Source organism: Zootoca vivipara, chromosome 4 (assembly GCF_963506605.1).
Source record: "Zootoca vivipara chromosome 4, rZooViv1.1, whole genome shotgun sequence".
Classification (NCBI taxonomy): Eukaryota; Metazoa; Chordata; class Lepidosauria; order Squamata; family Lacertidae; genus Zootoca; species Zootoca vivipara.
In genome coordinates this window covers 43,924,514-43,947,902 of record NC_083279.1, presented here as the reverse complement: position 1 = coordinate 43,947,902, position 23,389 = coordinate 43,924,514, and the positions used below count along the sequence as shown (strand labels likewise).

The 23,389-nt window shown below is 39.4% G+C and overlaps 1 protein-coding gene across 1 annotated transcript in view; it reads left to right on the top strand.

Annotated features, from left to right (window-relative positions):
• The window catches only part of TMEM47 (transmembrane protein 47), a 30,438-nt gene extending 9,059 nt beyond the window's left edge, over nucleotides 1–21,379 (top strand). The window contains exons 2-3 of the mRNA XM_035116568.2: nucleotides 8,896–9,036; nucleotides 15,575–21,379. Of these exons, the coding sequence (XP_034972459.1) occupies nucleotides 8,896–9,036; nucleotides 15,575–15,753 (320 nt within the window). The 3' untranslated portion in view covers nucleotides 15,754–21,379. The remainder of the gene's footprint in view (nucleotides 1–8,895; nucleotides 9,037–15,574) is intronic.
• The last annotated feature ends 2,010 nt before the right edge of the window (nucleotides 21,380–23,389 follow it).

Genomic DNA, 23,389 nt, shown 5'->3' with positions numbered 1-23,389 from the left:
CAGTTATAAGGGCCAAACTAGATGTGATAATAAATGTGGCTTTGCATTTAATATGCAGGGTTTTGGTTTTTAAAGCAAATCACATCTGCTGGGGACAAAAGTAATCATTAATGAGTTTGCATCAGACATGATATTTACGTTGTTGCTAATGCAGTGTTTTCTTCCCAAATACCCAATTCGGAGGAGATGTTTTCCTCAGGCCACATCACTGGCAGAAAGGCAGGAGCAACAAAGTGTGATAGCCAAGACAGCTGATGAAGAATAGAATTGAGGGGTTTAGGTATAGCTACAGTGATCCACACCTTCAGTATTCTTACTGGCTGAGTCTGGGGAAAGATGCTGGGCTTTGGCTATCAAAGAAAGTAGGTGTTGCTTAAAGTTGGCTCCCAAAAGTGAAAGTGACTTTCACTCCACACATTATTATGAACACCTAAGGCAGCAGTGAAAATAATGCATGCTGTGTCGCTTGAAGTTTCCAAACTTTTATATAATGGTTTGGGTTTTCTTGATTTGTTCCTTCTATACTGTATTATAGGAGAAACACAGTGTCCCACGCCACTTTCTGAGAACAAAGAGTGGCTCAGATTTTAGGGTATTTACATAGTACAGTTGTGTGCTTTTACTTTGGGTATATTAAATGGTTTAATTGTCAGCCTTCTCTTAAATGACAGTTATCTAGTTACTTTCAGCTTTCTGTCTAAGGAGGTGATTGGTAGAGGGCAGTAACAAAGAGGTGCAGAAGGAGACATTACTATTATTGTTTCATTTTATACCCCCTTTCTCCTAAAGGAGCCCAGGGTGGTATATGACTGCTGTGGAAAGTGGAGGTTTCTATTGTCTGTGTAGAAGTGCACAAAGAAGTAAGAAACAACAGCATGAATGTTTAAATTCTGATAATACTCTGATACAGAAGTAGAGTGTGGGGTGAAAGGTAGGATATTGTGATATTTTGCTTAGATTAAACTGATTTGTTGCGGAAGCTCAATATAGAATGAAGGTTTGTTGAATGCACTCTAGCAGCTTACCTGTGGTTTGTTTACTGCCATCATAATGGGAAGTCATGTACTGTTTGCTTACAAACCTTGGCTATTCTAACTGTGACTTAACATTGCATGTGAATCCAGCATCCTTCCTTAAACACAAACTACTCCACCTCAAACTCACACCAATGTACAAAGGCACAAGGCAAGAGCAGCTGGAAAACAAGTCAAAATTTGGAGAAGCAATCCATGAATGTCTGAGGGACCAACTAATGGTTAACTTGAATTAGTGTTTTGTGTGATCCAGGCCTTTTTATTTTACACTTGGACAATCTAATCTTACAAAACAAGACACCACAATGGGGAACCACTGAGGTTGTTATAGCCACCAACATCACTATGAATACTCTTTTATCCTGAAAAGGAGAGAATGGGCAACTGTTGTGCTGACATGAGGTGGATATAGTGGCATGAGAAAGGGAAAGAAGGTCTGAAATTGTGGTGCAAGGGGATGAAATATTTCCTTTCTTCCTACCCCCCAAATACTGACCTTTCTCAGGAAATTTGATTACAAGCATGATAATAAATTTGTTGTACATCATGTGAAAAATTCTTTTATTTTTACTGTTCTACTTTAAGTTGTTGTCATTCAGTCTCTGAAGATGGTGATACTATTTTATACCTGTTATGATCTCATTCAGGAGGATTGCAGGCAATGTTAAGGTGTTGCAATAAAACCCTTTTGCACGGGAACATTTCTTCGGTGGTGGCATAGCTGCCAAGTTATCCCTTTTTAAAGGGATTTTCCCTTATGCTGAATAGGCTTCCTCGCAAGAAAAGGGAAAACTTGGCAGCTATGGGTGGTGGTGGTGAATTATTTTCGAGGATACCACAGTATTTTCTGAGCCTGCCTTTATTCAGACTATCCTGGCTACACTTCTGAATCCTAACTGGAAAAATAATGATTGTTCATTGACACTGTCACAAAAAAAGATACTTTCTCCGCTCCAAATTTATCCCATGTAAGTGAAGTGCACAATGGGAAAACAGATATTGCATAAAATAAAGCAGGAGTGAGAAAACTGTGGCCTTCCATAAGACTATAAGAAGAGCCTGCTGGATCTGACTATTGGTCCATCTAGTCCAGCATCCCGTTCCCATAATGGCTGACCAGATGGCCTATGGGAAACCCACAAGCATAACAGCACTCTTCCCTCCTGTGGTTTCCAGCAATTGGTATTCAGAAGCATACAGCCTCTGGCAGTAAAGGTAGGACTTGTAGCTAGTGACAACCGTATCCTCCGTGATTTGTCTAATCCTCTTTTAAAACCATTCAAGTTGATGGCCATCACAATCCAGATGTTGTTGGCCTCTAACTCCCATCACTCCAACCTTTGGCCATGCTAGTTCTCCATTTCTCGGCTTAAAGCATTTGTGGCTATCCAAAAGAATTAACTGGGTTTGCATCAGTTTTTTTTGAAATAGTTGCTGTAGATTATCATGTCTTATTTTCAGTTCCATACAGGAAAAAAATTTTTTTTCTCATTCTAGGAAAGAACTGAAGCATCATAAGTACACTTTCATTGAACTTATGTTTATTGGTGTTATTATACTTTAGATTCAACCACTTAGTGGGAAAATGTATTTACCCAAGAAATCATCTTCTGCAGAAACATAGACGATCAATAGAAATAGTTCTAAAATTTATATTTTGGTCTGGTGCTAAAGCAGCATTATATTTTAAATTTCAAAGGTTTGTATACCCTAGTGCAGGGACATCCAACTCCCAATAGACTGCGATCTACTCACGGTATTTAAAAAACTGGCAGTGATCTACCCATTGTCCTTGGGTGGACCAAAATTGTTGAGCTTTTTTTAGGTAGCCAAATTTGTAGAGCTTTTTCTGTAAAGCAAAAGTTGTTGAGGGTTTTTTTTGGGGGGGGAGGAGATCACTGAGGGGTCAGAGATCAGAGATCTACCAGGATCTACCAAGAATGCCCCGTGATCTGCCAGTAGATCGTGATCTACCTGCTGGACATGCCTGCTCTGGTGTGCTGGAAAGTCTGACAAGTGATGTAATAACTATTATGTTCAACTGTGAAAATCCCACTGGGTAGCGATGTACAGAATCAGGCTGTGACTGCATTTTAAAACAGATAAAACCTATGTAAGACATTGCCCCCTTTTTAAAATCAGCAAAATATTTTCTTCACATAACCAGCAGAGATATTTTTTTTAAGTCACTGGCAACGGAATCCTATGCATATCTAATTTCCCATTGGGTTCAGTGGGGTTTACTGACAGGTCAGGATTTTAGTCTAAATACAAATTTCCTGGATGATCTTGCCATATGTTGGTGTTTGGGTAAACTATTTCCCTGTACAAAAACTAAGGGGAAAAGTCATCTTAGAAAAGTCCCTTCATATGTTAAACACAATGTCTCTCCCCCAACTAAAGGGGCAGTAGGCCCTTGCAGCAGTACCTGCGCTTTAGGGTCGGATTGCTCCCTGTCTGAGAAGTGAAAGCCTATATATGTAACGATCCAAACATGTAGACACGAAGTGGGGAACTTAATGTGGTCTGTGGGCCAGAACCTTATCTTTCCTATCCCCTGTGGCTTGACAGGTGGCTGTGTTTGCCCAACTATCCATCATAATGATGTCCCATAATAACCTGTTTATGTCTGCATCAGTGATCAGCTGGTTGTTGTGGCACTCTGTGCAAGTCCCTTTAGCCCAGAAGCATCTTCACCTGCTCCACACTTTACATTATATATGATACCATGTATAGGGCAGGTGGGCACAGTTTGGTCAAGGCAGATTCATGGGCCAACTGGGGTTGGCTAATTAGACCCATTGGTCAGAATTTTCCATTTAATGTGTGGGTATCAGGGACAAAGCCCAAGGAGCTGTACAACCTTGGGGTTGTGAACAACACAGACTTGCTGCCCTGTTAATCACATGGGCCTTTTCACAAAAGGGTCATAGTGTCTTAGACTAAGGAATGGCCATCTGAGCAAGTCCTTTATGTACACAGCTTCTAAACATTAGTGGCTTCAATCTGCTTCATAGCACAAAGGCAGATTTAAATATTTCTTGCATTGGGATTGCCTACATGTTTAAAGAGTTGTCAGTGACAGCAATGATAATCTGTATTTCTGAAGTTTGGAACAAGTTCTTGTAAATATTTGTAAAGCATACAGTTTGCTTTGTAGGGCTCTGATGCTTCAGTGTGGTCAAAATGTAGATATTAAAACCACTTGTTCTGAAATTTTGAAACTGTACCAGGGATTGTAAACTCACTGTGTATGGATGTAACAAACTCCTGTCTAATCTGCTTTAACATAATGAAGTGTGTGTTACTGAGTTACTGCTGAACTCGTGGGAAGACTGTTGGCTTCACCACAAACTCCCATTATATTGCAAGGCCACCCTTCAGCCCAGTTTAAGAAGCTTATCAGATGTACAGTTAGTTGTGATATTATTGGATAATGAAACAAATGGAACAAGAGTCTATTGCTATACATTCAATACTTAACTTTCATCCGATAACCTACATAACTTTGTGCTAAAAATATATTGGTGACAAATACAGAGAATTCTGTGCTTATGACTTGTTGAAATCAATAGGACAAATTGGTTGTGACTAATTTAGGTCCCATTAATAATTGGATCATAATTTCTTTGGATTTGTGTAAAAATGAATTAGTTCTACCTTTTTAATTCATGTATCTTACATGGCTGTTGTGAGTATAAATGATAATAGCAGTTGCAGAGCAATTCCTGTTAGGAATCACCGCGGTGCATTGTACATGCCTTTGAAGACTTCTCAGAAGGTTCAGTTGGTGCAAAACAGTTGTTAGAGAGCAGACTTGAAACTGGGTACTGTATTTGGAACAGATCTTGCCAGTCTTAAATAACAGAATTGGCTCCTAGGCTACTTCAAGGCACCATTCAGATTTCTGGTTCTTACATTTAAAGGCTACAAGGACTGTCTTGTGCCAGGACACTGAAATCTTTTCACGAGACTCTCCTTTGAGTGCATCTGCCATGAGAGATGAAGCACATAGTGACCTAGAACCAAGACCTTTTTAAGTTTTAGAGATTTCTCCCCAGATAGACTTTCCTCGTGTCAAGTTTGATGTCATTTCAGAGTCAGGTATAACATTTTTCTTTGCTCAGGCATTTTCCATATTGTAGTTTTCTGTTGCAATTCAACAGAGCTGTCACTAACCTATTTCAAAAGCTGTTTTATAGTCTGCAGTTTTAATGTGGTTTTATTGTATTTTTAAATCTTTAGTTATCTACTCTAAGGTTCCCTAGCTGAAGAACAGGGGGGAGGGGATAAAAAAATAAAAGAAAGTTAATTGTGACATAAACTAGATCTGTTCTATCTGAGCCACAATCCAAATACCTTCCATAGTTAGGAGTGGTATGCATGATACATTCTTGTGTATTAACTCACTGCACTGCCACAAAACTACAAAAAAAAGAGTCTGTAGGTTCACATAGGGACACAGTGTGAAGATAGTTTAAATCAGCTGCCGCAGGAAAAGTGGCCTGCATGCAGTGACCTTACTCAGTATACATTTCATATACAGTGCATTCCTCTGCTATTGTAGACCTATTTTGCCATTCAGTTATGAGGCAGGAGAGCAGGGTCATTTTCACTAAATGCACCCCTACTACCATTATGACTCAGGCAGGCCCCTCCCCAATGCTACCTGGAGACTGGGGACAATGTGTTGTTTCCAACACTGTCCATGAAGGTTAGGAGTACAGTGATTTGACTGAGGACTTTTCTTCCAAGCAGGTGTGAAAAAGTCCATTTCATTCAATGGGATACTAGGGAATTGACTCTTAAACAAAGGTATGGTGATTAATCATTTATCCGTTAACTGGCTATCACCAATTCACCATATGTCCCTCCTACCATGATATCATTCAGTAAGCTTTTTTTTCTTTTTCTTTTGAGTGGCGGAGTTGGGGGATCTATATCTGTTTATGTAAGACCATCACATGTCAAAGGTAATGGCTTGTATCCATGTATTAACAGTGTGTTATAGATATAATGTATTAGGTAATTTTCTCCATTCCAGTTGTAATAAAAATTGACCACAATGAATGTATCATTATGCAATTATCCACACTTCCATTACAGCTTTGCATATAGAATTACGTTAAATCTTATGCATGACTTGCTTTCATACCTTTTAGAGGCTCTTGCCCAGGGCCTCCCAAATCCTAAGGTGAATACAGACTAAGCCCCCACGGTTTGAGGTCACAAGAGACACCCTACTTGCTTTTGGTTATGCTGCCCTGCTGCAGACTTCCTCCCAAACATTTGGATAGTGTTGGGAAGTGGCTGGTGCAGGGTGCCTCATGTGATGTAAATCATACCTAACTTGAGCATCCAAATAGGACTTGTTTGAACCAAAGAAAGCTTTTGTTGAATTCTCTCATAAGCCTTCAATTACTTACATCTCTCCGTTTAACAGTACAGTACTGTTCTGTTCTGGTGTGTTGAGTGTTTTGGTTGGGGGGGGGGAAGGTTGCATAAAACATTCAACTACCTGGCGTTCTCTTTCTAAAGTAAAATAAATATTATACACATGTGTGACAGAATTTGCTCTTGAATTTGAGAGCAGCTCTACCCTTGCCTAAGCTCTTGCTACATTTCATTAGCTTGAAGAGCCTTTAGAACTCTTGCATTAAGAAATTCTAAATTAGCTAGGGGATTTTAATTCACCACACTCATTAAACTGACTTTGAAAATCTCAGCCCAAGATTATTTGGTGTATTGTGTTTAACCTGATTTTGTGCCATCAATTATATAACATAATGCCCTATTTCTTTTGCCGAGAAGTCCTGTTTTAAAATTAATACAACTGTGGGATTGGAGACCATGCAAACTAAGTTCCCAAAGTTATATATATAAAAAACTTTTGTCTACAAAAAGCACAAAATCCTGCAGTCTAATTTCTTGCAAATTATTGTTATTACCCAGGCTCACCAAATACATTTTTCTGTGTGAGGCAAAGAAGCCAGTGGTGTCCCTTCCTAAGTCAACTTAGGAAGAAAACCCCCCACACTTAAAGAATGAAATAAAATTACTGTATAAAGCATGTCCAAGGTGGTCTGAGGACTTCCCTGACTTTTCTTTATTTATTTTGAAAACCATTTAGAAAGTGGTCTTCCTGCACTCATTGAACACATTTCACTAAAAAGCTACTGGAAGACGTAGTGTGGTATGACAGAGTACCCCTTCCTGGGTAGTTAACAAGAGAAAAAGATGACTGCCCCCAATGTACATATGGAGGCAGCCATCTCTCTCTCTCTCTCTCTCTCTCTCTCTCTCTCTCTCTCTCTCTCTCTCTCTCTCTCTCTCTCTGTGTGTGTGTGTGTGTGTGTGTTTGCATAGAATCATGAAGTTAGAAGGAATCCTGAGGGCCATTTAGTTCAGCCTCTAGTACAAGAATCTCACCTGAGTAAGATCATTGACCTATCTAGTGCAGTATTGTTACTGCTGACAGATCTCCAAGAGTTCTGACGGCTGTAGATCTCCAAGAGTTCAAACAAGGGACTTTTCCATCTTGACCTGGAGAATGTGGGAGCTTTTGCATGGAAAGCATGTGCTCTGCCACTGAGCTACAGCCCTTCCCACCACCAGGATCCAACTGTGGGGCCTGTAAGAATGGATTCAGTTCCCCTGTGCTCCTATTTTCTTGCAAAATAGCTGACTAATTAGATTTTATATTATAAATAGCCTCCACACACTGTTGAACTGTGTTCTGAATACCTGTTTTAAGATTAGCCGTCGGGGCTCTTCTTTGCATTCCACTGTTAGAGACTCATTTGGTGGTGAAACAAGATGGATTCTTCTCTGTGGGATGCCCTCTGCTTGCACGTCTTCTGACATGGTTGCCATTTTGTTGCCAAGTGGAGTAGTTCCTGTTTTTAGGTTTTTAATGAGTATCCGTTTTAGCCTTCTCCTCTGTTTAGCTGACTTGAACTTTGCTTGCTTGTGTTTTTTTAAGTTGTATCCTGCCCTGTATTTGTACCAATGAATAACAGGCTATAAATCTTCAAAATAAATATAAATTGTAGCCTGGACAGGTTTCTCTGAAACAATAGAATTGTTTTGAATCAGAAGTATCATTTGTTTTGGTGTATTCGTGTTTCACCCATCATTCAAATGCACCTTAGGATTATTGAGCCATTAATAGCTCTAGCTAACTAACTGTTGAAATTCAAGTGTGTTCATAGGCGCCAGCTCCCTGGGGCCCTGGGTGCCCAGGCACCCACAAAATTCCACAGGAGCCAGGCACACAAAAGATTTGGTGTCAGGGCCATGCATGCTGCATGGCACCCACAGCCCTGGGCACCCATGGTCACAAGGCCAAGCTGGTGCTCCTGAGTGTGTTAATTTGCAAATAGCCCTCTGATGATTTTACTATGAGTTTTTCCATTCTAATTTAGTCATACCAAGTTTTATTGAGCTCCTCACTATTGTAAACCTTTTATAACTAAAACTACAGTTCTATCACACTTCCCTGGGAGAAAATATGCATACGACTGTGCTGCAAGTTAAGGGGAATCCCATTAACTACTATAGGAAAGGGGTGAAGAGATAAATGGTCAATATTATAAGCACCCGATATCTGCATTGCACAGAATCTTGCAGTTTTTCCTTTAGTACCTAAAATAGAATACAAACAGACAGCATCTTAAATCTGACTAAGAGTACTGTCCCGAAAATCTATTTTTAAAAGTCTGAATGAAATTGTATTTTCTGTTATGAATAAAACCTTTTTGTGTTTACTGGAGTCTTGGTTTGTCTTTGCATTTTACATAGACATCCTTTTTATATGAGTTACTATCTAGTTTCAATTATTTGTGTTTCTTTCTCTCTGCAGACTGGCAGATCGCTACACTTTCTATGCTCTTGGGTGGTGCCGCCATAATTCTTATAGCTTTCTTGGTTGGATTAATTTCTATCTGTGTGGGATCCCGGAGGCGGTTCTACAGACCAGTTGCTGTCATGCTGTTTGCAGCAGGTAAATCAAACAGATTGGTTCTCTGGAGCATGCTAGAATTTCCTAGCTGTAGTTTTACGTTTGTGCAGAAAAGAGTGACTCATTGTGCCTTGAAAGCCAATAATCAGATCATTGCCCAAGGATATTTCAGAAGTTCTTGATTATACAGCATGATCAACCTTTGCTTACATGACAAGGAATCTCTAGCACCCATGGCCAAGTCATTCACAGCTCGGCATTCATGTGCAGTAATTGATTCCTTAACTCAACCTGTCTTGCATTCTGGAGCGCTATCATGCTATTTTTTAAAACGATCCCTTATTTCTCATTTGAAAATTCAAGAATATCAAGTGATCTGGGGGTTCTTTACATAGACTGGGCTTTTTCAAATTGTTCCATTCCCTGATATGTAAAAATAGTCGGAGATTGACGTGATTTAAGGATTATTATCAGAGTGTCAGTTCATTCTTATCAAATTCTTCCATTCAGTTGGGTACATACCTTTGTGGTGAAAATCTGTCGCAAACCAAGTTGAACATGTGGAGATTTGTAATCATAGCTGCACTTATTTACAGTACTTTTGAATATGGAGACGACTGCTCATTCCCCATGTTTGCGCTGCAATTCATCGTAGGCTCTCTCTACTGAATAATAATAATAATAATAATAATAATAATAATAATAATAATAATATTTGTACCCTGCCCATCTGGCTGGGTTTCCCCAGCCACTCTGGGCCTTTACCCCCTTATTATTACCTGTATTTTAAAATATATCTTTTTTATTGTTTTAATTCTATTAGTGTTCAACTGCTTTTTAAATTACTATCTTTTCTGTTTTTACTTTTTCTATTTTATCTGTAAGCCACCTTGAGTCCTGGTCAGGGGGAAATTATTAATAACAATAATCTACAGTATGAAGAATCCATGAACAGGATTGTATTGAACTGTCAACTGTTCAACAACCCACAGTCCAGCTACTTGAGCAAATGAACTCTATGTGCTGTTATATGACAGAGGTGCACTACTCTTACAAGAAGTCTATTGGTAGTAATCATCACTGTCCACATTCCAGGCCTTTGTAAGGACAGAGCTATTAACAGTGCAAATTATGTATGTTTAAGTGATAATAAATCCCACTATGTTTAATGAAAAAGTTACAGCCTGTATGCAGCAACTTTTGATGGTGTTGATGGTTTTCTTTCTTTCTTTCTTTCTTTCTTTCTTTCTTTCTTTCTTTCTTTCTTTCTTTCTTTCTTTCTTTCAGCTTAATGCTATTCTTTTCAAATATTTGATTGTAAAAGTCCCTTAAGTACTTAGTCTCAAAACCATCTGTATGAAAATAAATAGGATTAAACTGAAAGGTGTTTATATCTTCCCCATGCTTCACAGGAAGAATCAATTTCATTGTGTCAGATTTACTTTTTGTAACAGCCATCACATTGTAAAGCCTTTATTTTATTTTGCAAAGCTTCAAAGGAAAGAATTTGTGCTTGGAAATACTTTTAAGATAGACCCACATAAACAGATCAGCCCAAAGCATAATGCAGTGCATACTATCTGCATTGAAATCACCACTTGGTATGCACTTCAGTGTCCTTTGGGTTAGCCAGTACAGTTTTTTCTCCCTGAAGTTTTCCAGGCACAGCACCCCTCCATTCTGTCAATCATATCTGTGCTGGAACTGAAACAGTAAGCCTGTATGATATCCCATAATGGAGAGAATGACAAGGCCATCTTCTCTGCTAGATGGATTTTAAAAATCCATTTACAAGGAGGTGGAAAGATAGGTCCTTAGTATTTCAAGAATTGAAATAGTGATAAGGGGAAGTATCCTACTGCCCCCTGCTGTTTCTATTATTTTAGTTAAACCACTGTAGTTTAGCAGAGGGCACCTGAGTTTAGGCTACCAGAATTCTATATCTCAATTAGTTGTCAAATAAATTTGCAAAATAGATTCATGAAATATATTGTTTTTATCTAGCATAATTGATGCAGTGCTGGCAACAGAATGGTTTACTAAAATGAGTTTTAAATTGCTTATTTTTTTTTTTAAAAAAAATATGTCTTCTAGGCTTCCTTTTTCTATTTTTTTTCCTAGCCACTTCTAGTTGTTGCCTTCTGTGTAATTCCACAACAATATGGAAGCCACTAGATCTCAGCCTAGATGAACAAATTATATTCAATTTAAAACACATGGGCCAGATTCAACTGATTAGCTGTGCTTGCAATAGCCAGCACAAGGAGTCCCACTTATGCACCAGGGCTTCCTCCTCTCACCCCCAAACTCCCTGCTCCCCATCAGCTCTGGGGGGGTTGGGAGAACCCCTAGGGCAGCAGAAGGCAGGGGGAAATAAGGTTCTGCTTGGCAATAAGAAATGTTTGTGCTCCTATTGTTGCAATGCCAACTTCTCTCTGCCCCCAGCATGCCAGTACAGCACATTTGAGAACACAAGATCCCCATACAATCGAAATAGCACTTTAAACATGCTATAAAACTTAAACCACACTCAAATAAAACAGCAAAAGAACATACACATAAATTAACAATTTGGTGGAGTGAAGATGTTCCAAAAAAGGATACAATGAAAGACAACTGACAAAGGACATTTCTCCACTACAGAGTCCTGCTTTAGTTGCCCAAGTATGGATCATATAGCAGATCTATAGCAGATTCTAATGGACTCATTAGAAGATCTTGGTGTTTGTTTGGGAATTATGGGGCAAGGCAGTCAAAATTTGTTTGGAATGACATGAAAGAAGGCATTTGCTGGGATAGACATGAAAGAAGGCATTTGCTGGGATAGCCAGTGCTCAGATCATTTAAACCAGTGGCTTGAGTTGAGTCCAGAAACTAACTGGTGATTCATGAAGATGTGTCAAATGATGTGTAAAACAATCGCACCAGCCTGTGCCTAACAATAGGCATTCTATACCAATTGAACCAAGTTTTGATTATTGATTGATTGATTATATATTAAGTACTATAACAATTATATATAATTGTTTACTTTGGCTATATATATGCAGCATACAAAAAAGCAGCAACTGACAACTCAAAGAAAATGTTTTAAAATAAAGGTGTTACATTATTAAAAAGTTACTAATATATATACACAGTATCAATTCATTTTGCTACTCACACACACACACACACACACACACACACACTCAGCCTCCAGGTTCTCACCCCAGGGTCCAACAAACTCTCAGCTCACAGTTATCTTGACTGTTTCGATCAGCAGAATTGGCACTACTACAGGTGCCACTTAATACCCATTCTGCCTTTGCAAGAACTCTGCAGTTGTTCAGCAACCACCCACTCAAGTATCAAGTATTGTATGCCTGCCTATAATTGGCAAGAGCTGCAGGATCCAAAGACAGGGACTATTCCACTGTTCCTTTCAAGTCAACAGGGGTCCAAATCCAGACCAAGGCTGCTAACCTTTCATGGCTATCTGTTACAAGCCAAGAAGAGAAAGGATAAAGCGGGCATGGATTCTGTGGGACGGATGTTGCGAGGAGGGGGAGAGGCAATTTGCTCCAATGTTTAAAGGAGGAGGGTGGCTCCTTCTTTGCAAAAAGAAAAAGAAAAGAAAAAAGTCCTGAGATATTCATACAGGAGCACAGGGGTTGTCTTAAATCCTGCACAAATCCACTCTCTCTTTGAACTCTCTAATGTCAGGGGTTAAAGGGGAGGTAGGGAGATTTGCAAAGCCATCCAAGGGATTTTGACAGGTGGGCAGCCCTGCCCATCTATTGAATTTGACCTGTGAGGCCAAACCTGATAAGGATCTGGCCTGTGGAGCCAAAGAGATCCCCCACCCCTCAGAGGCAGAGAGCGGGGCGAGCCGCCCATAGGGGTGGGGCGCACCGCGGGGCCTCTGAAGTCTGCCTGCCTCCTTCCACTCAGCTGCCTGGTGGGGGGAGACAGCGGGCGGACCGTTTGGGCAGTGTGGAACCTGCGCGCGCCCAAGCCACCATATCTCTCCCAGGAGAGATGTGTGGCTCGGGCATGCTGCAGGCCCTGCAGTGAGTGCTGCCCAGCATTTTGTCACCCCCCCCCTCAGTGGTGACATCCAGGGCGGACCACACTCCTTGCACCCCCTTCCCAAGCCCCTGCCACCTCTGCATTACAGGGTTAAAGAGGGCTTCCTGGTATAATCTAATGCATACTTCTTATTAGCTACCTAGTTGTACCTGTTACCCTTGCCATAGGATCTAATTCATAATTGTAACCATAGTCATGTCAGCTGACATTTGTCATCCACATCCAGAACCAATGCTCTGCTTATGGCATCTCATTGCTACTTGTGCAGGTACATAGACTTTGTTTAACTTTTGTCTTTCAGACAGTTACATAGACCTGATAAAATTTCGACCGCACAACTTTGCTTTGGTAATAATCAGTGACGTCAAGGCTATTTCTTACTGGGTACTTACTGTTCAAAACAAATATTTGAATGTTACAAATTATTAGGAAGCTTTATTGCACTGTGTGGAAGGTAGGAATATGGCTATGTCAGGAATGTAAGGTATTAATTGTAGGTTATATGTATTTTAAATGTGCAATTCCAAATGAATTCTGTTGTAATTAGCTGATAAATGATATTCTTTATTACATTGAGTCATATAATTATAAATGAGCTTTCCTAAATTATCTATCTTCATCATCCCCTACTTTATTTTTCCCACTCTTTTATGATCTATTTATAGAAGCCATTAGCTTAGTCACCTGTGTTCTTCTGTTATCTGCAGAAAAGGGAAAAGGATAATTGATATGGCTTATTCTTCAGAACCCTGAAATATCAGGCCATTGCCCTGTACCAGAAATATATGTCTATATACATAGGATTATATTTAGATTGCCATATTCTCTGTGGGCTAAATATAGTACGTTGCAGTAGTCTAATCTGAAGGTTACCAGAGCATGGACTCAATAAATTTTAGATTAAATATATTTTACATGGCCTGCACATTCCACCAGGGATGCTGTGCAAGGTTTATTGAAACAAATGCGGTTTTATGTGAATTGAAATGGCTGCCACTGTGCTTTTGTGCTACTTCTGTCATTTCAACAGGACTTGTTTCAGAGAATTTCCAACAGCATTATGCCCATAAATTGGAAGCTAAATTCAGGTTTGGAAAAACCAGCAGCTACAATGCTTACTGGATCATATCAGTTCACCTGGAAGATGAAGGAAACCATATCTGAATGTTTTCTCTCCTCATATACATAACACTTAAGGGAAGATTTGGGAGCCATAATCAGTTCTTTTCTTTTTCCAGTACTTTTTAATTGCTGTCAGGATACTAGTTCTATGGCTATTTATTTCATCTTCTTCCTCCTGTTGTTTTACAGTGTTCATTGCTGTTTAACAACAGTTTGCAAAACTAAGTTACAGTTGCAGCTTACGTTGTTAGCCTCCTTGAGCTTGTTGAGGAAAGACAGGGTATAAACATTCTTAATAAAGCAAACAAATGACTAAAGAATCCCACCTTGTCAAGGTTGGGAGCCAGTGAAGTCACAGATTGGCACAGAGTGCCTTCCATCTGCTGGTGGCCCAGCTACGCCCCGTCTGGACAGGGATAGCCTAACTTCTGTTGTCTATCCTCCAGGTTAGATTACAGCACTGCATTATATGTGGTGCTGCCTCTGAAGATGGTTCAGAAACTTCAGCTGGTGGAGAATTCAGTGACCAGGTTGCTCACCAGGGCAAGGCAGTTTGAGCACATAACACCAACCCTGGTCTGACTGCACCGGCTGCCAATTCAAAGTACTGGAACCATACAGTTGCCCAAAATCAGGAGTATGCTACTGACAGAGTTCTGATCCTTTCTATTTCTCAGAAATGTGTCGTTGTTGTTTTAGTTTCATGCCAAGATTGTTCTCATATCAAAATTGCACTTTGAAAATGGTACAGTCCAGGTAGGAAATCAAGATTGCATTTCTAAATGCAGGTGACTCTCCACTTAACGTGGGGGTTCCGTTCTGGAAGCCTGATCGCATAAGTGAAATCATGTGAAGTGGGGAGTCCCCTTTAAACACCCTCTCTCTCCAATCCAGACCAAGCAGAATTGAAGCTCTGGGCCTGGCTGAAGGCTGGAGGATGAGTGGAAAAGCAGCAGCAGCAGCAGCAGCTACTCTTGCTGCTGTTTTACCGCACACACCAGCTGTTAGGCAGGGAGACTGAGCGGCCTAAAGAAAACCCTGCTGTGCATCTGGTCTCTTCAGGGCTTCATCCACCCTTACTGACATCCTCTTCTGGCTCCAGGGAGAGTCTTCTCATGAGCCACGAGAACTCTCTAACTCTAACTCTCTCCAGCCATTTCCAGGTTTGAATTGAATTACTGGTATTTATTTATTTCCTGCCAGACACATATTCATGGTTGCACATGAGCCAAATGAGTGTTAGGGGGGGGGGGTTGCCTGTAGGTAGTATGCTCCTAGCGTACACCAAAAACTCCACCAAAGGATTAGTGATTTAGAATTTTTTTTATTCTAAGAAAATGTATGAAGCCTTGTATTTGACTTTTCCTCCCTTTTCTTTCCCCCCCAGTGGTTCTTCAGGTGTGCAGTCTCGTCCTTTATCCAATCAAGTTCATCGAAACGGTCAATTTGAGAATATACCATGAGTTCAACTGGGGCTATGGACTAGCTTGGGGTGCAACTATATTTTCATTTGGGGGTGCCATACTGTATTGCTTAAACCCTAAGAACTATGAAGACTACTATTAAAGGGGGCTACTTTAAAAAGCAGCAGCAGCAGAAGAAATAACACAAGGATTGTTCTGTTTTTTCTAACTCTGTGTTTTTAGAACTTTTGTAGATTGTCCAGGAGTCTGCCCTGTTGATTTATCAGCCTTTACTTTGGGCTACAACTCTTGCAATTAACTTTTTAACACCCCTTTAAAAGAATGGCAACAATTACACTTGTTCATCAGTACATTGGCAAATGCTATAAGCTGCTGATACATTACCTTTGGTAAGCAAAGATCAGTACCACTTGAGGACGGAGGTGGCAGCAGTCGTCATGAGAAACAAGCTGGAATGAAAATATGGCACCTGCATTTGCTGTAACCTGCAAGGGAGTAGCTGGCCTAAGTAGAAGCTCCTTTGTATTATACATGATTCAAATTCAAATTACACCACTATGTTGTATTGGTGCATTGGGACTTTTGCTGAAACAAACTTCTAAATGATGGGATGCTGAGAAAAGCGAACATAGTTGAAAGTACATATTAATCAGCTATTTCCTGACAACACAAGTTTGTACATTTGGCAATCCACATTTTCCTGCCAGCGGTGGTATATCAGGAAGTCAAAACTTGGAGCGCATTCTTCTAATTATGTGGTTGGACTTTGTGTCTCGGCTGTAACCAAGTGTAAGCAGAGAAGGACACTGAATCTGTTGACTTCCGTGAGAGAATAAAAAGAAGAGAATACATGCATGAGATGTGCTAGTTCTGAGCATCTTTTGATTTCCAAACACTGCAGTAAGGTTTCCATAAGGAACAAATATTTTTATAGAAGGCGTTTATTGGTGTTACTATCAAGAGAGAACATAGATCAGCTCAACCTATTCTTAACAGTGGGCTGAAACAGTAAAGGTTTGAAATGAATCTACTGTAGATTTTCAAGAACTGTTTCTGAATATTGAGCAGTCTTCAAAATATTTTAATGAATCCTTTCCCATATGAATTTCTTCTCAGAATGCTTGATTTAAAGCTTGATGTGCCAGATTAGAATAGGGTGAACCAAGTGCTTGCAAAGTTAGAAAACATGGCGTTGGCTTCATTTAGATGATGAAGCTGGATTCAACTACCTGTTCTGTTAGCAGAAACCAGCACAAGGACTCTTGCTAATGCAACAAGACTTTCCCCGTTCTCCAGTCCCTCCTTCAAATCTATTATGGAGAGTTGGGAGAACCCCCAGAACAGCACGTGATGGGTGATTGTCCTATCAGGAAAGCAGAAATGTTTGCACTGATGGAACAATCTCCTTAACACTACATGGAATTCTACCCATGGTTTATTATAACAGGAATGAGCGTAGGCAACCCTCAGGCTTGTGGGGGGGGCATGCCCTCTCCTCTTCTGGTTTAAAATATTTTCATATGGCTTTTTATTAACTAAGGCTTGTTGTCTTGTTAAAACCCAACAAAATGTAAAATGTAAAGGTAAAGGGACCCCTGACCATTGGGTCCAGTCGTGACCGACTCTGGGGTTGCGCGCTCATCTCGCATTATTGGCCGAGGGAGCCAGCGTATAGCTTCCAGGTCATGTGGCCAGCATGACAAAGCCACTTCTGGCAAACCAGAGCAGCACACGGAAATGCCGTTTACCTTCCTGCTGTAGCAGTTCCTATTTATCTACTTGCATTTTGACGTGCTTTCGAACTGCTAGGTTGGCAGGAGCTGGGACCGAGCAACGGGAGCTCACCCCGTCACAGGAATTCGAACTGCTGACCTTCTGATCAGCAAGCCCTAGGCTCTGTGGTTTAACCCACAGCGCCACCTGGGTCCCCTAACAAAATGTAGTTAATCCTAATAATGTTTTGCTCAAAACAAGCCATCTGCAAACCGTGGATGAAGCTGGTTCCACATTTTAGGGTTAGACATAACACTAAAGTGCAGTTAATCAAAATATCAGTTAATCTGATATCACAGCTTCACCAGAGAAGAGGGCTTCACTTTGGCTTTTTCACATCATGATAAACCATGGTTCTAGTTACAGGTAGGTAGCCGTGTTGGTCTGACACAGTCAAAACAAAATAATAATAAAAAATTCATTCCAATGGCACCTTAGAGACCAACTAAGTTTGTCATTGGTACAAGCATTCGTGTGCCTGCACGAAATTGGTATCTGAAGAAGTGTGCATGCACATGAAAGCTCATACCAATGACAAACTTAGTTGGTCTCTAAGGTGCTACTGGAAGGAATGATAAACCATGGTTAATCATTATATCCAAATGCAGCCATGATGTCTATTTGGCAGAGGCACTATGATAATGAGATAGTTATGTATATAAAAAGGCCAATGTAATATTGTTTTAAAATGAAAGTTTCTATAGATATTAATATGATATTAAGATGGAGTAGAAGAAAAATATCTAATTTCCAAATGGTAGTGATTGGCTCAAAAAACATATACTGATAGGTGGATCCCAATGGAGGGAAGTTATTACAGAGTTTTATTGGTAAATGAAATCATTAAAATAAATAATGCTTTCTATGACACAACTAAAAATTCCTGAAGAAGAAAAATATACTAATGTGGGAGATTGCTGTTTCACTTATATTTTATTTTTTAAAGTAATCCAGTGAACATATCTTTTCTGTAAGAGACTAGCTGTTACAAAAATTCTAATTTAACAGTATAGTATCAGTATCACTATTTTCTCCTCAAAATGTAATGGATTGGCTGACAATTATTTGCATTGATCTCAGCTTGTTTAAGTTATTTCTTACTTAAATTTTGCAAAAAATATATATAAAGTATTTAAGACCCAAGATTAATATCTGGGGTAGAAAATTTAAATCACAACGTAACATTTATTTTTGTTTACAATCAGCTTATTAGGTATTTTCAATTCTGAAAATATTTTTATACACTGTATACAATTCTAAGATACATATTTAGAAACAATTATTTTTGTTAAATGGAAATTAAGATATATCCTAGCATGGATTTTCTTTAAGAGCACAGTCCTCAAAACTATAGAACTATAGTTCTTTAATGTTAAGACCTCAGAAGTAATTTTAATTACAGCAAATCAGAGAGAGATTAAAGGTGTGTTTTATAAATCATAAAACCATGATAAATATGTTTACCCATGCCATTATTAAAAATGCAATATTGTTTTATAAAAAATAAACTGTACTCTGATCTGTGTGCAAACATAGGTTTGTGCATGATGCAGAGGGAGCGGTAAGAACCTGCACATTCAGCAACAAGAGTGCATCTGTGGTGATCCTGGAAAAACCACAGCCTTTCAGATGTTGTTGGGCTACAGCTCTCCCCATTCATGACCATGCTGGCAGGAGTTGGTAGTCCAGCAACATCTGAATGGCCACAGGTTTCCCCACCCCTGCTGCACTACACATACACTGGCAGAACCGACTTATTATTAGTGCAGTCAGCTCCTTCTTACCCTTCATCCTGCAACAGATGCTAACCATGGTGATAGGTAGCTGATGGAGCACAATAAGACAAAACAAAACAAATTATCTGTATGTAGCTATAAATTCATCCAAGAAGGATAGAGGGTATTTAGAATGAAAAGGAGAATCACTGAATGTGCAGCACAGGTAGCAAAGGATTTGGGCAACTGAGACTGGAATGTACATTCACAGGTGACTGAAGCTTAAACAAGCCAAATTTAGCAAGTATGGTGGCATATTATTGTTATATTCTGGACTGGGATGTTAGGCTATTGTTTGGCTCTGCAGAGTTGTAAATATATATGCGATAATATAAAATTTCGAGCTTATGGCATTGGAAAGCCCAGTTGTGGCCACCATTTTCAATGATGGTGCCATATTTTTTTCTTCCATAATATAAGATACTTCTATTTCTGTGCACACTCCCATATGCACTAGAGCCCAGTGACAATGCTTTGTATGATGAAAGGCATCAGTTCATTCATGTACAGCAGGGATGGGAAACCTGTGGCCTTCTGGATGTTGTGGGACCTCAGATGTGATCAGCTTCAGCCAGGGGTCATTGGGGTTGTGGTCCAACAACATTAGAAGTGCTGAGAAAAATTCATGGGCAAGAGTTTGGATAGCTGCCGCCAGAGAAGATCGTACAAAAGGCAGTTTCATCTTTTTATAAGTAGTTGCCAGTGTGGGGCTTTCATTTTATTTCAAGTTGTAAACAGTGGTAACTTGTAGCTGAAGTGAAGGCCTGACTCTATTCCATAGGTTTAACTTCCTTTGACAACTTGTGCCACAGAGTCCTGCTGTTTGTGTGATTTGATTTACCGCACATTACATACAGGTTTGTTACTGTGCCCATGGTTTAGATCGGTGGGGAAATAGTTTGGTCTTCTTGACTAGATACTCCAGCTTCCATTGAAAGAAAATGGACTACAGTATAGCATTGCATTCAATGTTAGAGAAGACCCCTTGAAATTAATTGACAAAACTATTTTAGGTGTGTTAAATTCTGTGGGTCTACTCTGAGTATGGCTTAATTGGATACAGTTCATAATTTTACTGTGTTTTTGTAACAGCAATCAGAACAATTAGCTATAGCACAAGTACAATGTTTTTGAGTCTTTACCATAAGAAATACAGGATTTTTTTTTGAAGGAATGAAAAATATTTCATCTTGCCCCACCCTGTTGTCCCTGTTACCTCAGTGCAGATTTTAATGCTTCATTTACACCTTTGAAATATTGACAGTTCTACCTTGCATAGGGTTTCTGTACTGAATTATAATGCACATCAGAAATACCCTTTTCTGTCTACAGGATTAGACACTTTGGTGTTTGATTGTATTTGTAAAAGATCACATTTTAATGTATGATTATCATTATTGTATTGAATTGTTAGCACTCAGTTGTATTTGGCTTTATGTCACTAACAAGATGAATTCTCACACTACACATATATTGTTTTCACTTGCAGATGCGCGTGCACACACATAAAACTATATATAACAAAGCTGCAACCAGGGCTAGATATTTGTATTTTTAAAGCTTAAAGTATTCTGTCCGGTGCTGACAACTATCTAGGACCTCTCTTGGATTTCCTGCACAACTACGTTCAGCTTTTGTAAGCTCAACATGTAAATTTTAAAGACATAAATATAGAGAGAACTATGTGTTTGAAATATAAGTGAGAGATATATAGATATATATATATGGATTAGCATGTAAACTGTATATTATTAAACATGCAATGAACTGACTGATAAAGTGAAGTTTAATCTTATGACTAGCAATGTAATTTATTCAGACTGTATTTTTGTACAGAACAGTGCACACTAACCTATTGCCTCTGTGTCCTCTATAATGCCTAAAACTGTGCCTAGAGATTTCATTTCTGTCTCTTGACAATGAACAATGAAGGGTTCTTCATGCTGTTGATGGTATTAGTTTCTTTAATGTTTTTATAATTTATTTTTTTTCTAAGTGTATGCTATGTTTTATTAAACAATCCATCAAAATGTGGTTTATCTTAGTCATGGGGAAAGCTGTAAATGTACTTTTTTAAAAGAAAAAGAAGAAATCAAAACTTGGTGGGGTGGTTTCCCCCCCTTTCAGTTTGTAGTATTACCATTTCACAACTTTTGTAGCTAACATTAGGTTGTATGCTGAAAAAGTAACCCAAATAAAAAAAATCCTGATACATAAATATAACACACTGTTTGTCTTATGTACATATTTCAAGTATTACCAGCTTCCTTAGATGCACCTGTAGAGTAATAAAATGTGTGAGATGAATGCATGGCATCAAGCTAAGCACTGTGTGGTTGGAACACTCCTCTGCAGTGTTCTGCTTGGCAATGGTCTTGTTCCTTGGCTCTCAGAGATTAAAAATGCATGAACTAAACTTAGTTTGGTGACCTGGCCAAAGGAACAAACTAGGCACTGATTGGTTTCCATTCTTGTGCAGCTTGCCGTGTCGCTCATCTTATATTTATCTGATTAACTTGGGCTTGTTCCAAGGTAGGTGGTAGAGAATGGCAGTCCCAGTCTCTTATACCAAGCTTTCTGAGTTACTGTAGTTTGTTGTGGGAACAACAGGAAAACAATACCATTCTTTCAGTCTAAGCCACAAGACTACATCAAAATGAAACATTAGAAGCCTGGAAATGCTGTTGGAATCTTGTCTGTTTCGAGAGACAATGGAGTGTGCCTCTGGGGGTGAAGTCAAACCACTGTGTTAGCCATGCCAAAATGACCACCCTGGGGTTCAAGCCTGGGCAGTGTCCTGGGCTGCCCAGACAACAGGACCCACTTCTTGGCCTTGTTAATGCGCTCCAATGGAAAACAGAGCAATATATTTGGCATCAGCTTGGCTGCAGGAGTTGCTGGAAGGAGGCATACAAGGCACAATCCAACTGTCTTAGGCCCTCCACTCTGGAATTGTGTAGGGTTTACTCCTCAGTCTTCTTCTGAACATATCTCACAATACAGTGGATATTTAGGATCTGAGTTTTCCTTCTAGATGGGTTACTTTCCTACCTCCTAGATGTGCTTAAATGTTTTCTATGGGATATATTTCCTTAAACAGCAATTTAAGCTTTCACATTTCAGAAGTCTTTTTGCCATTCAATATGGTCTAGGCTAGGGACCCAGGTGGCGCTGTGGTTAAACCAATGAGCCTAGGGCTTGCTGATCAGAAGGTCGGCGGTTTGAATCCCTGTGACGGGGTGAGCTCCCGTTGCTTGGTCCCAGCTCCTGCCAACCTAGCAGTTCGAAAGCACATCAAAATGCAAGTAGATAAACAGAAACCGCTACAGCGGGAAGGTAAACAGCGTTTCCATGTACTGCTAGCCTGTTAAAATGTTCCAGAAAACCAAGTGAAAGCAGCTGATAAGCAAACAAGGCAGAACATATGTTCTTCCATAGGTAGTAATCTTTCATGAGCAATTTATACAAGTTTATTTTGCAACAGTGAGTAACAACAAAGATCATTATAATAAATATCTGCAGCATGATGGCATCAATAAATTCTGTCTTCCCAGTCTCCTTTATACCTTTATGACGACTTTTCCAATCACTTTTCCAATTTAACCTCTAATGACATATATGTTCTCCAAGTCACTGAAATGGTAGCAAGCTGATGGACTTACATGTTGCATTCTTGAATTTAAGCCAACTGAGCACCACAGAAGTTTGCTGAAATCTTAATTCCAAGTGTTTCCAAGTCAGAATGTTGAGGATCAATAGCTGAAAGTGTGCCTGAGTATTAAGAACTGTTATCTTAATAAAGGAGGCTGTATGTTGCAAGTAAAATGGAAGTGAGGTTTGATCACACATTGCAGGATGCTGCACTTTTAAATTAAATGTTTGAAGTATAGTGTGGGCAATATAGTCAGCGATTAAAAACAAAAATCCACAGATTTTATTTGATTTCAGTGCCAAGACAATAGATACTAGGAGATAATTAACAAGCCTTACAATTGTCTTTTGAGCAAGTTTTTTATATATAAAAATAGTTTTCATAACTTATTGAGAAGCCTGAAAGCAGTTTAGTTAATTAATTTTTCTACAGTCAAGCCAATATGCAGGTCTGCACTAAGCTATCTGGATGTATTGGGATTCAGACAGCTGACATGTGAGAAAAGCACAGTTGCTTCTCATAGCCACAATACTCCTGGTAGATGAATAAAAAATACAAAGGACTAAGATTAACTAAAG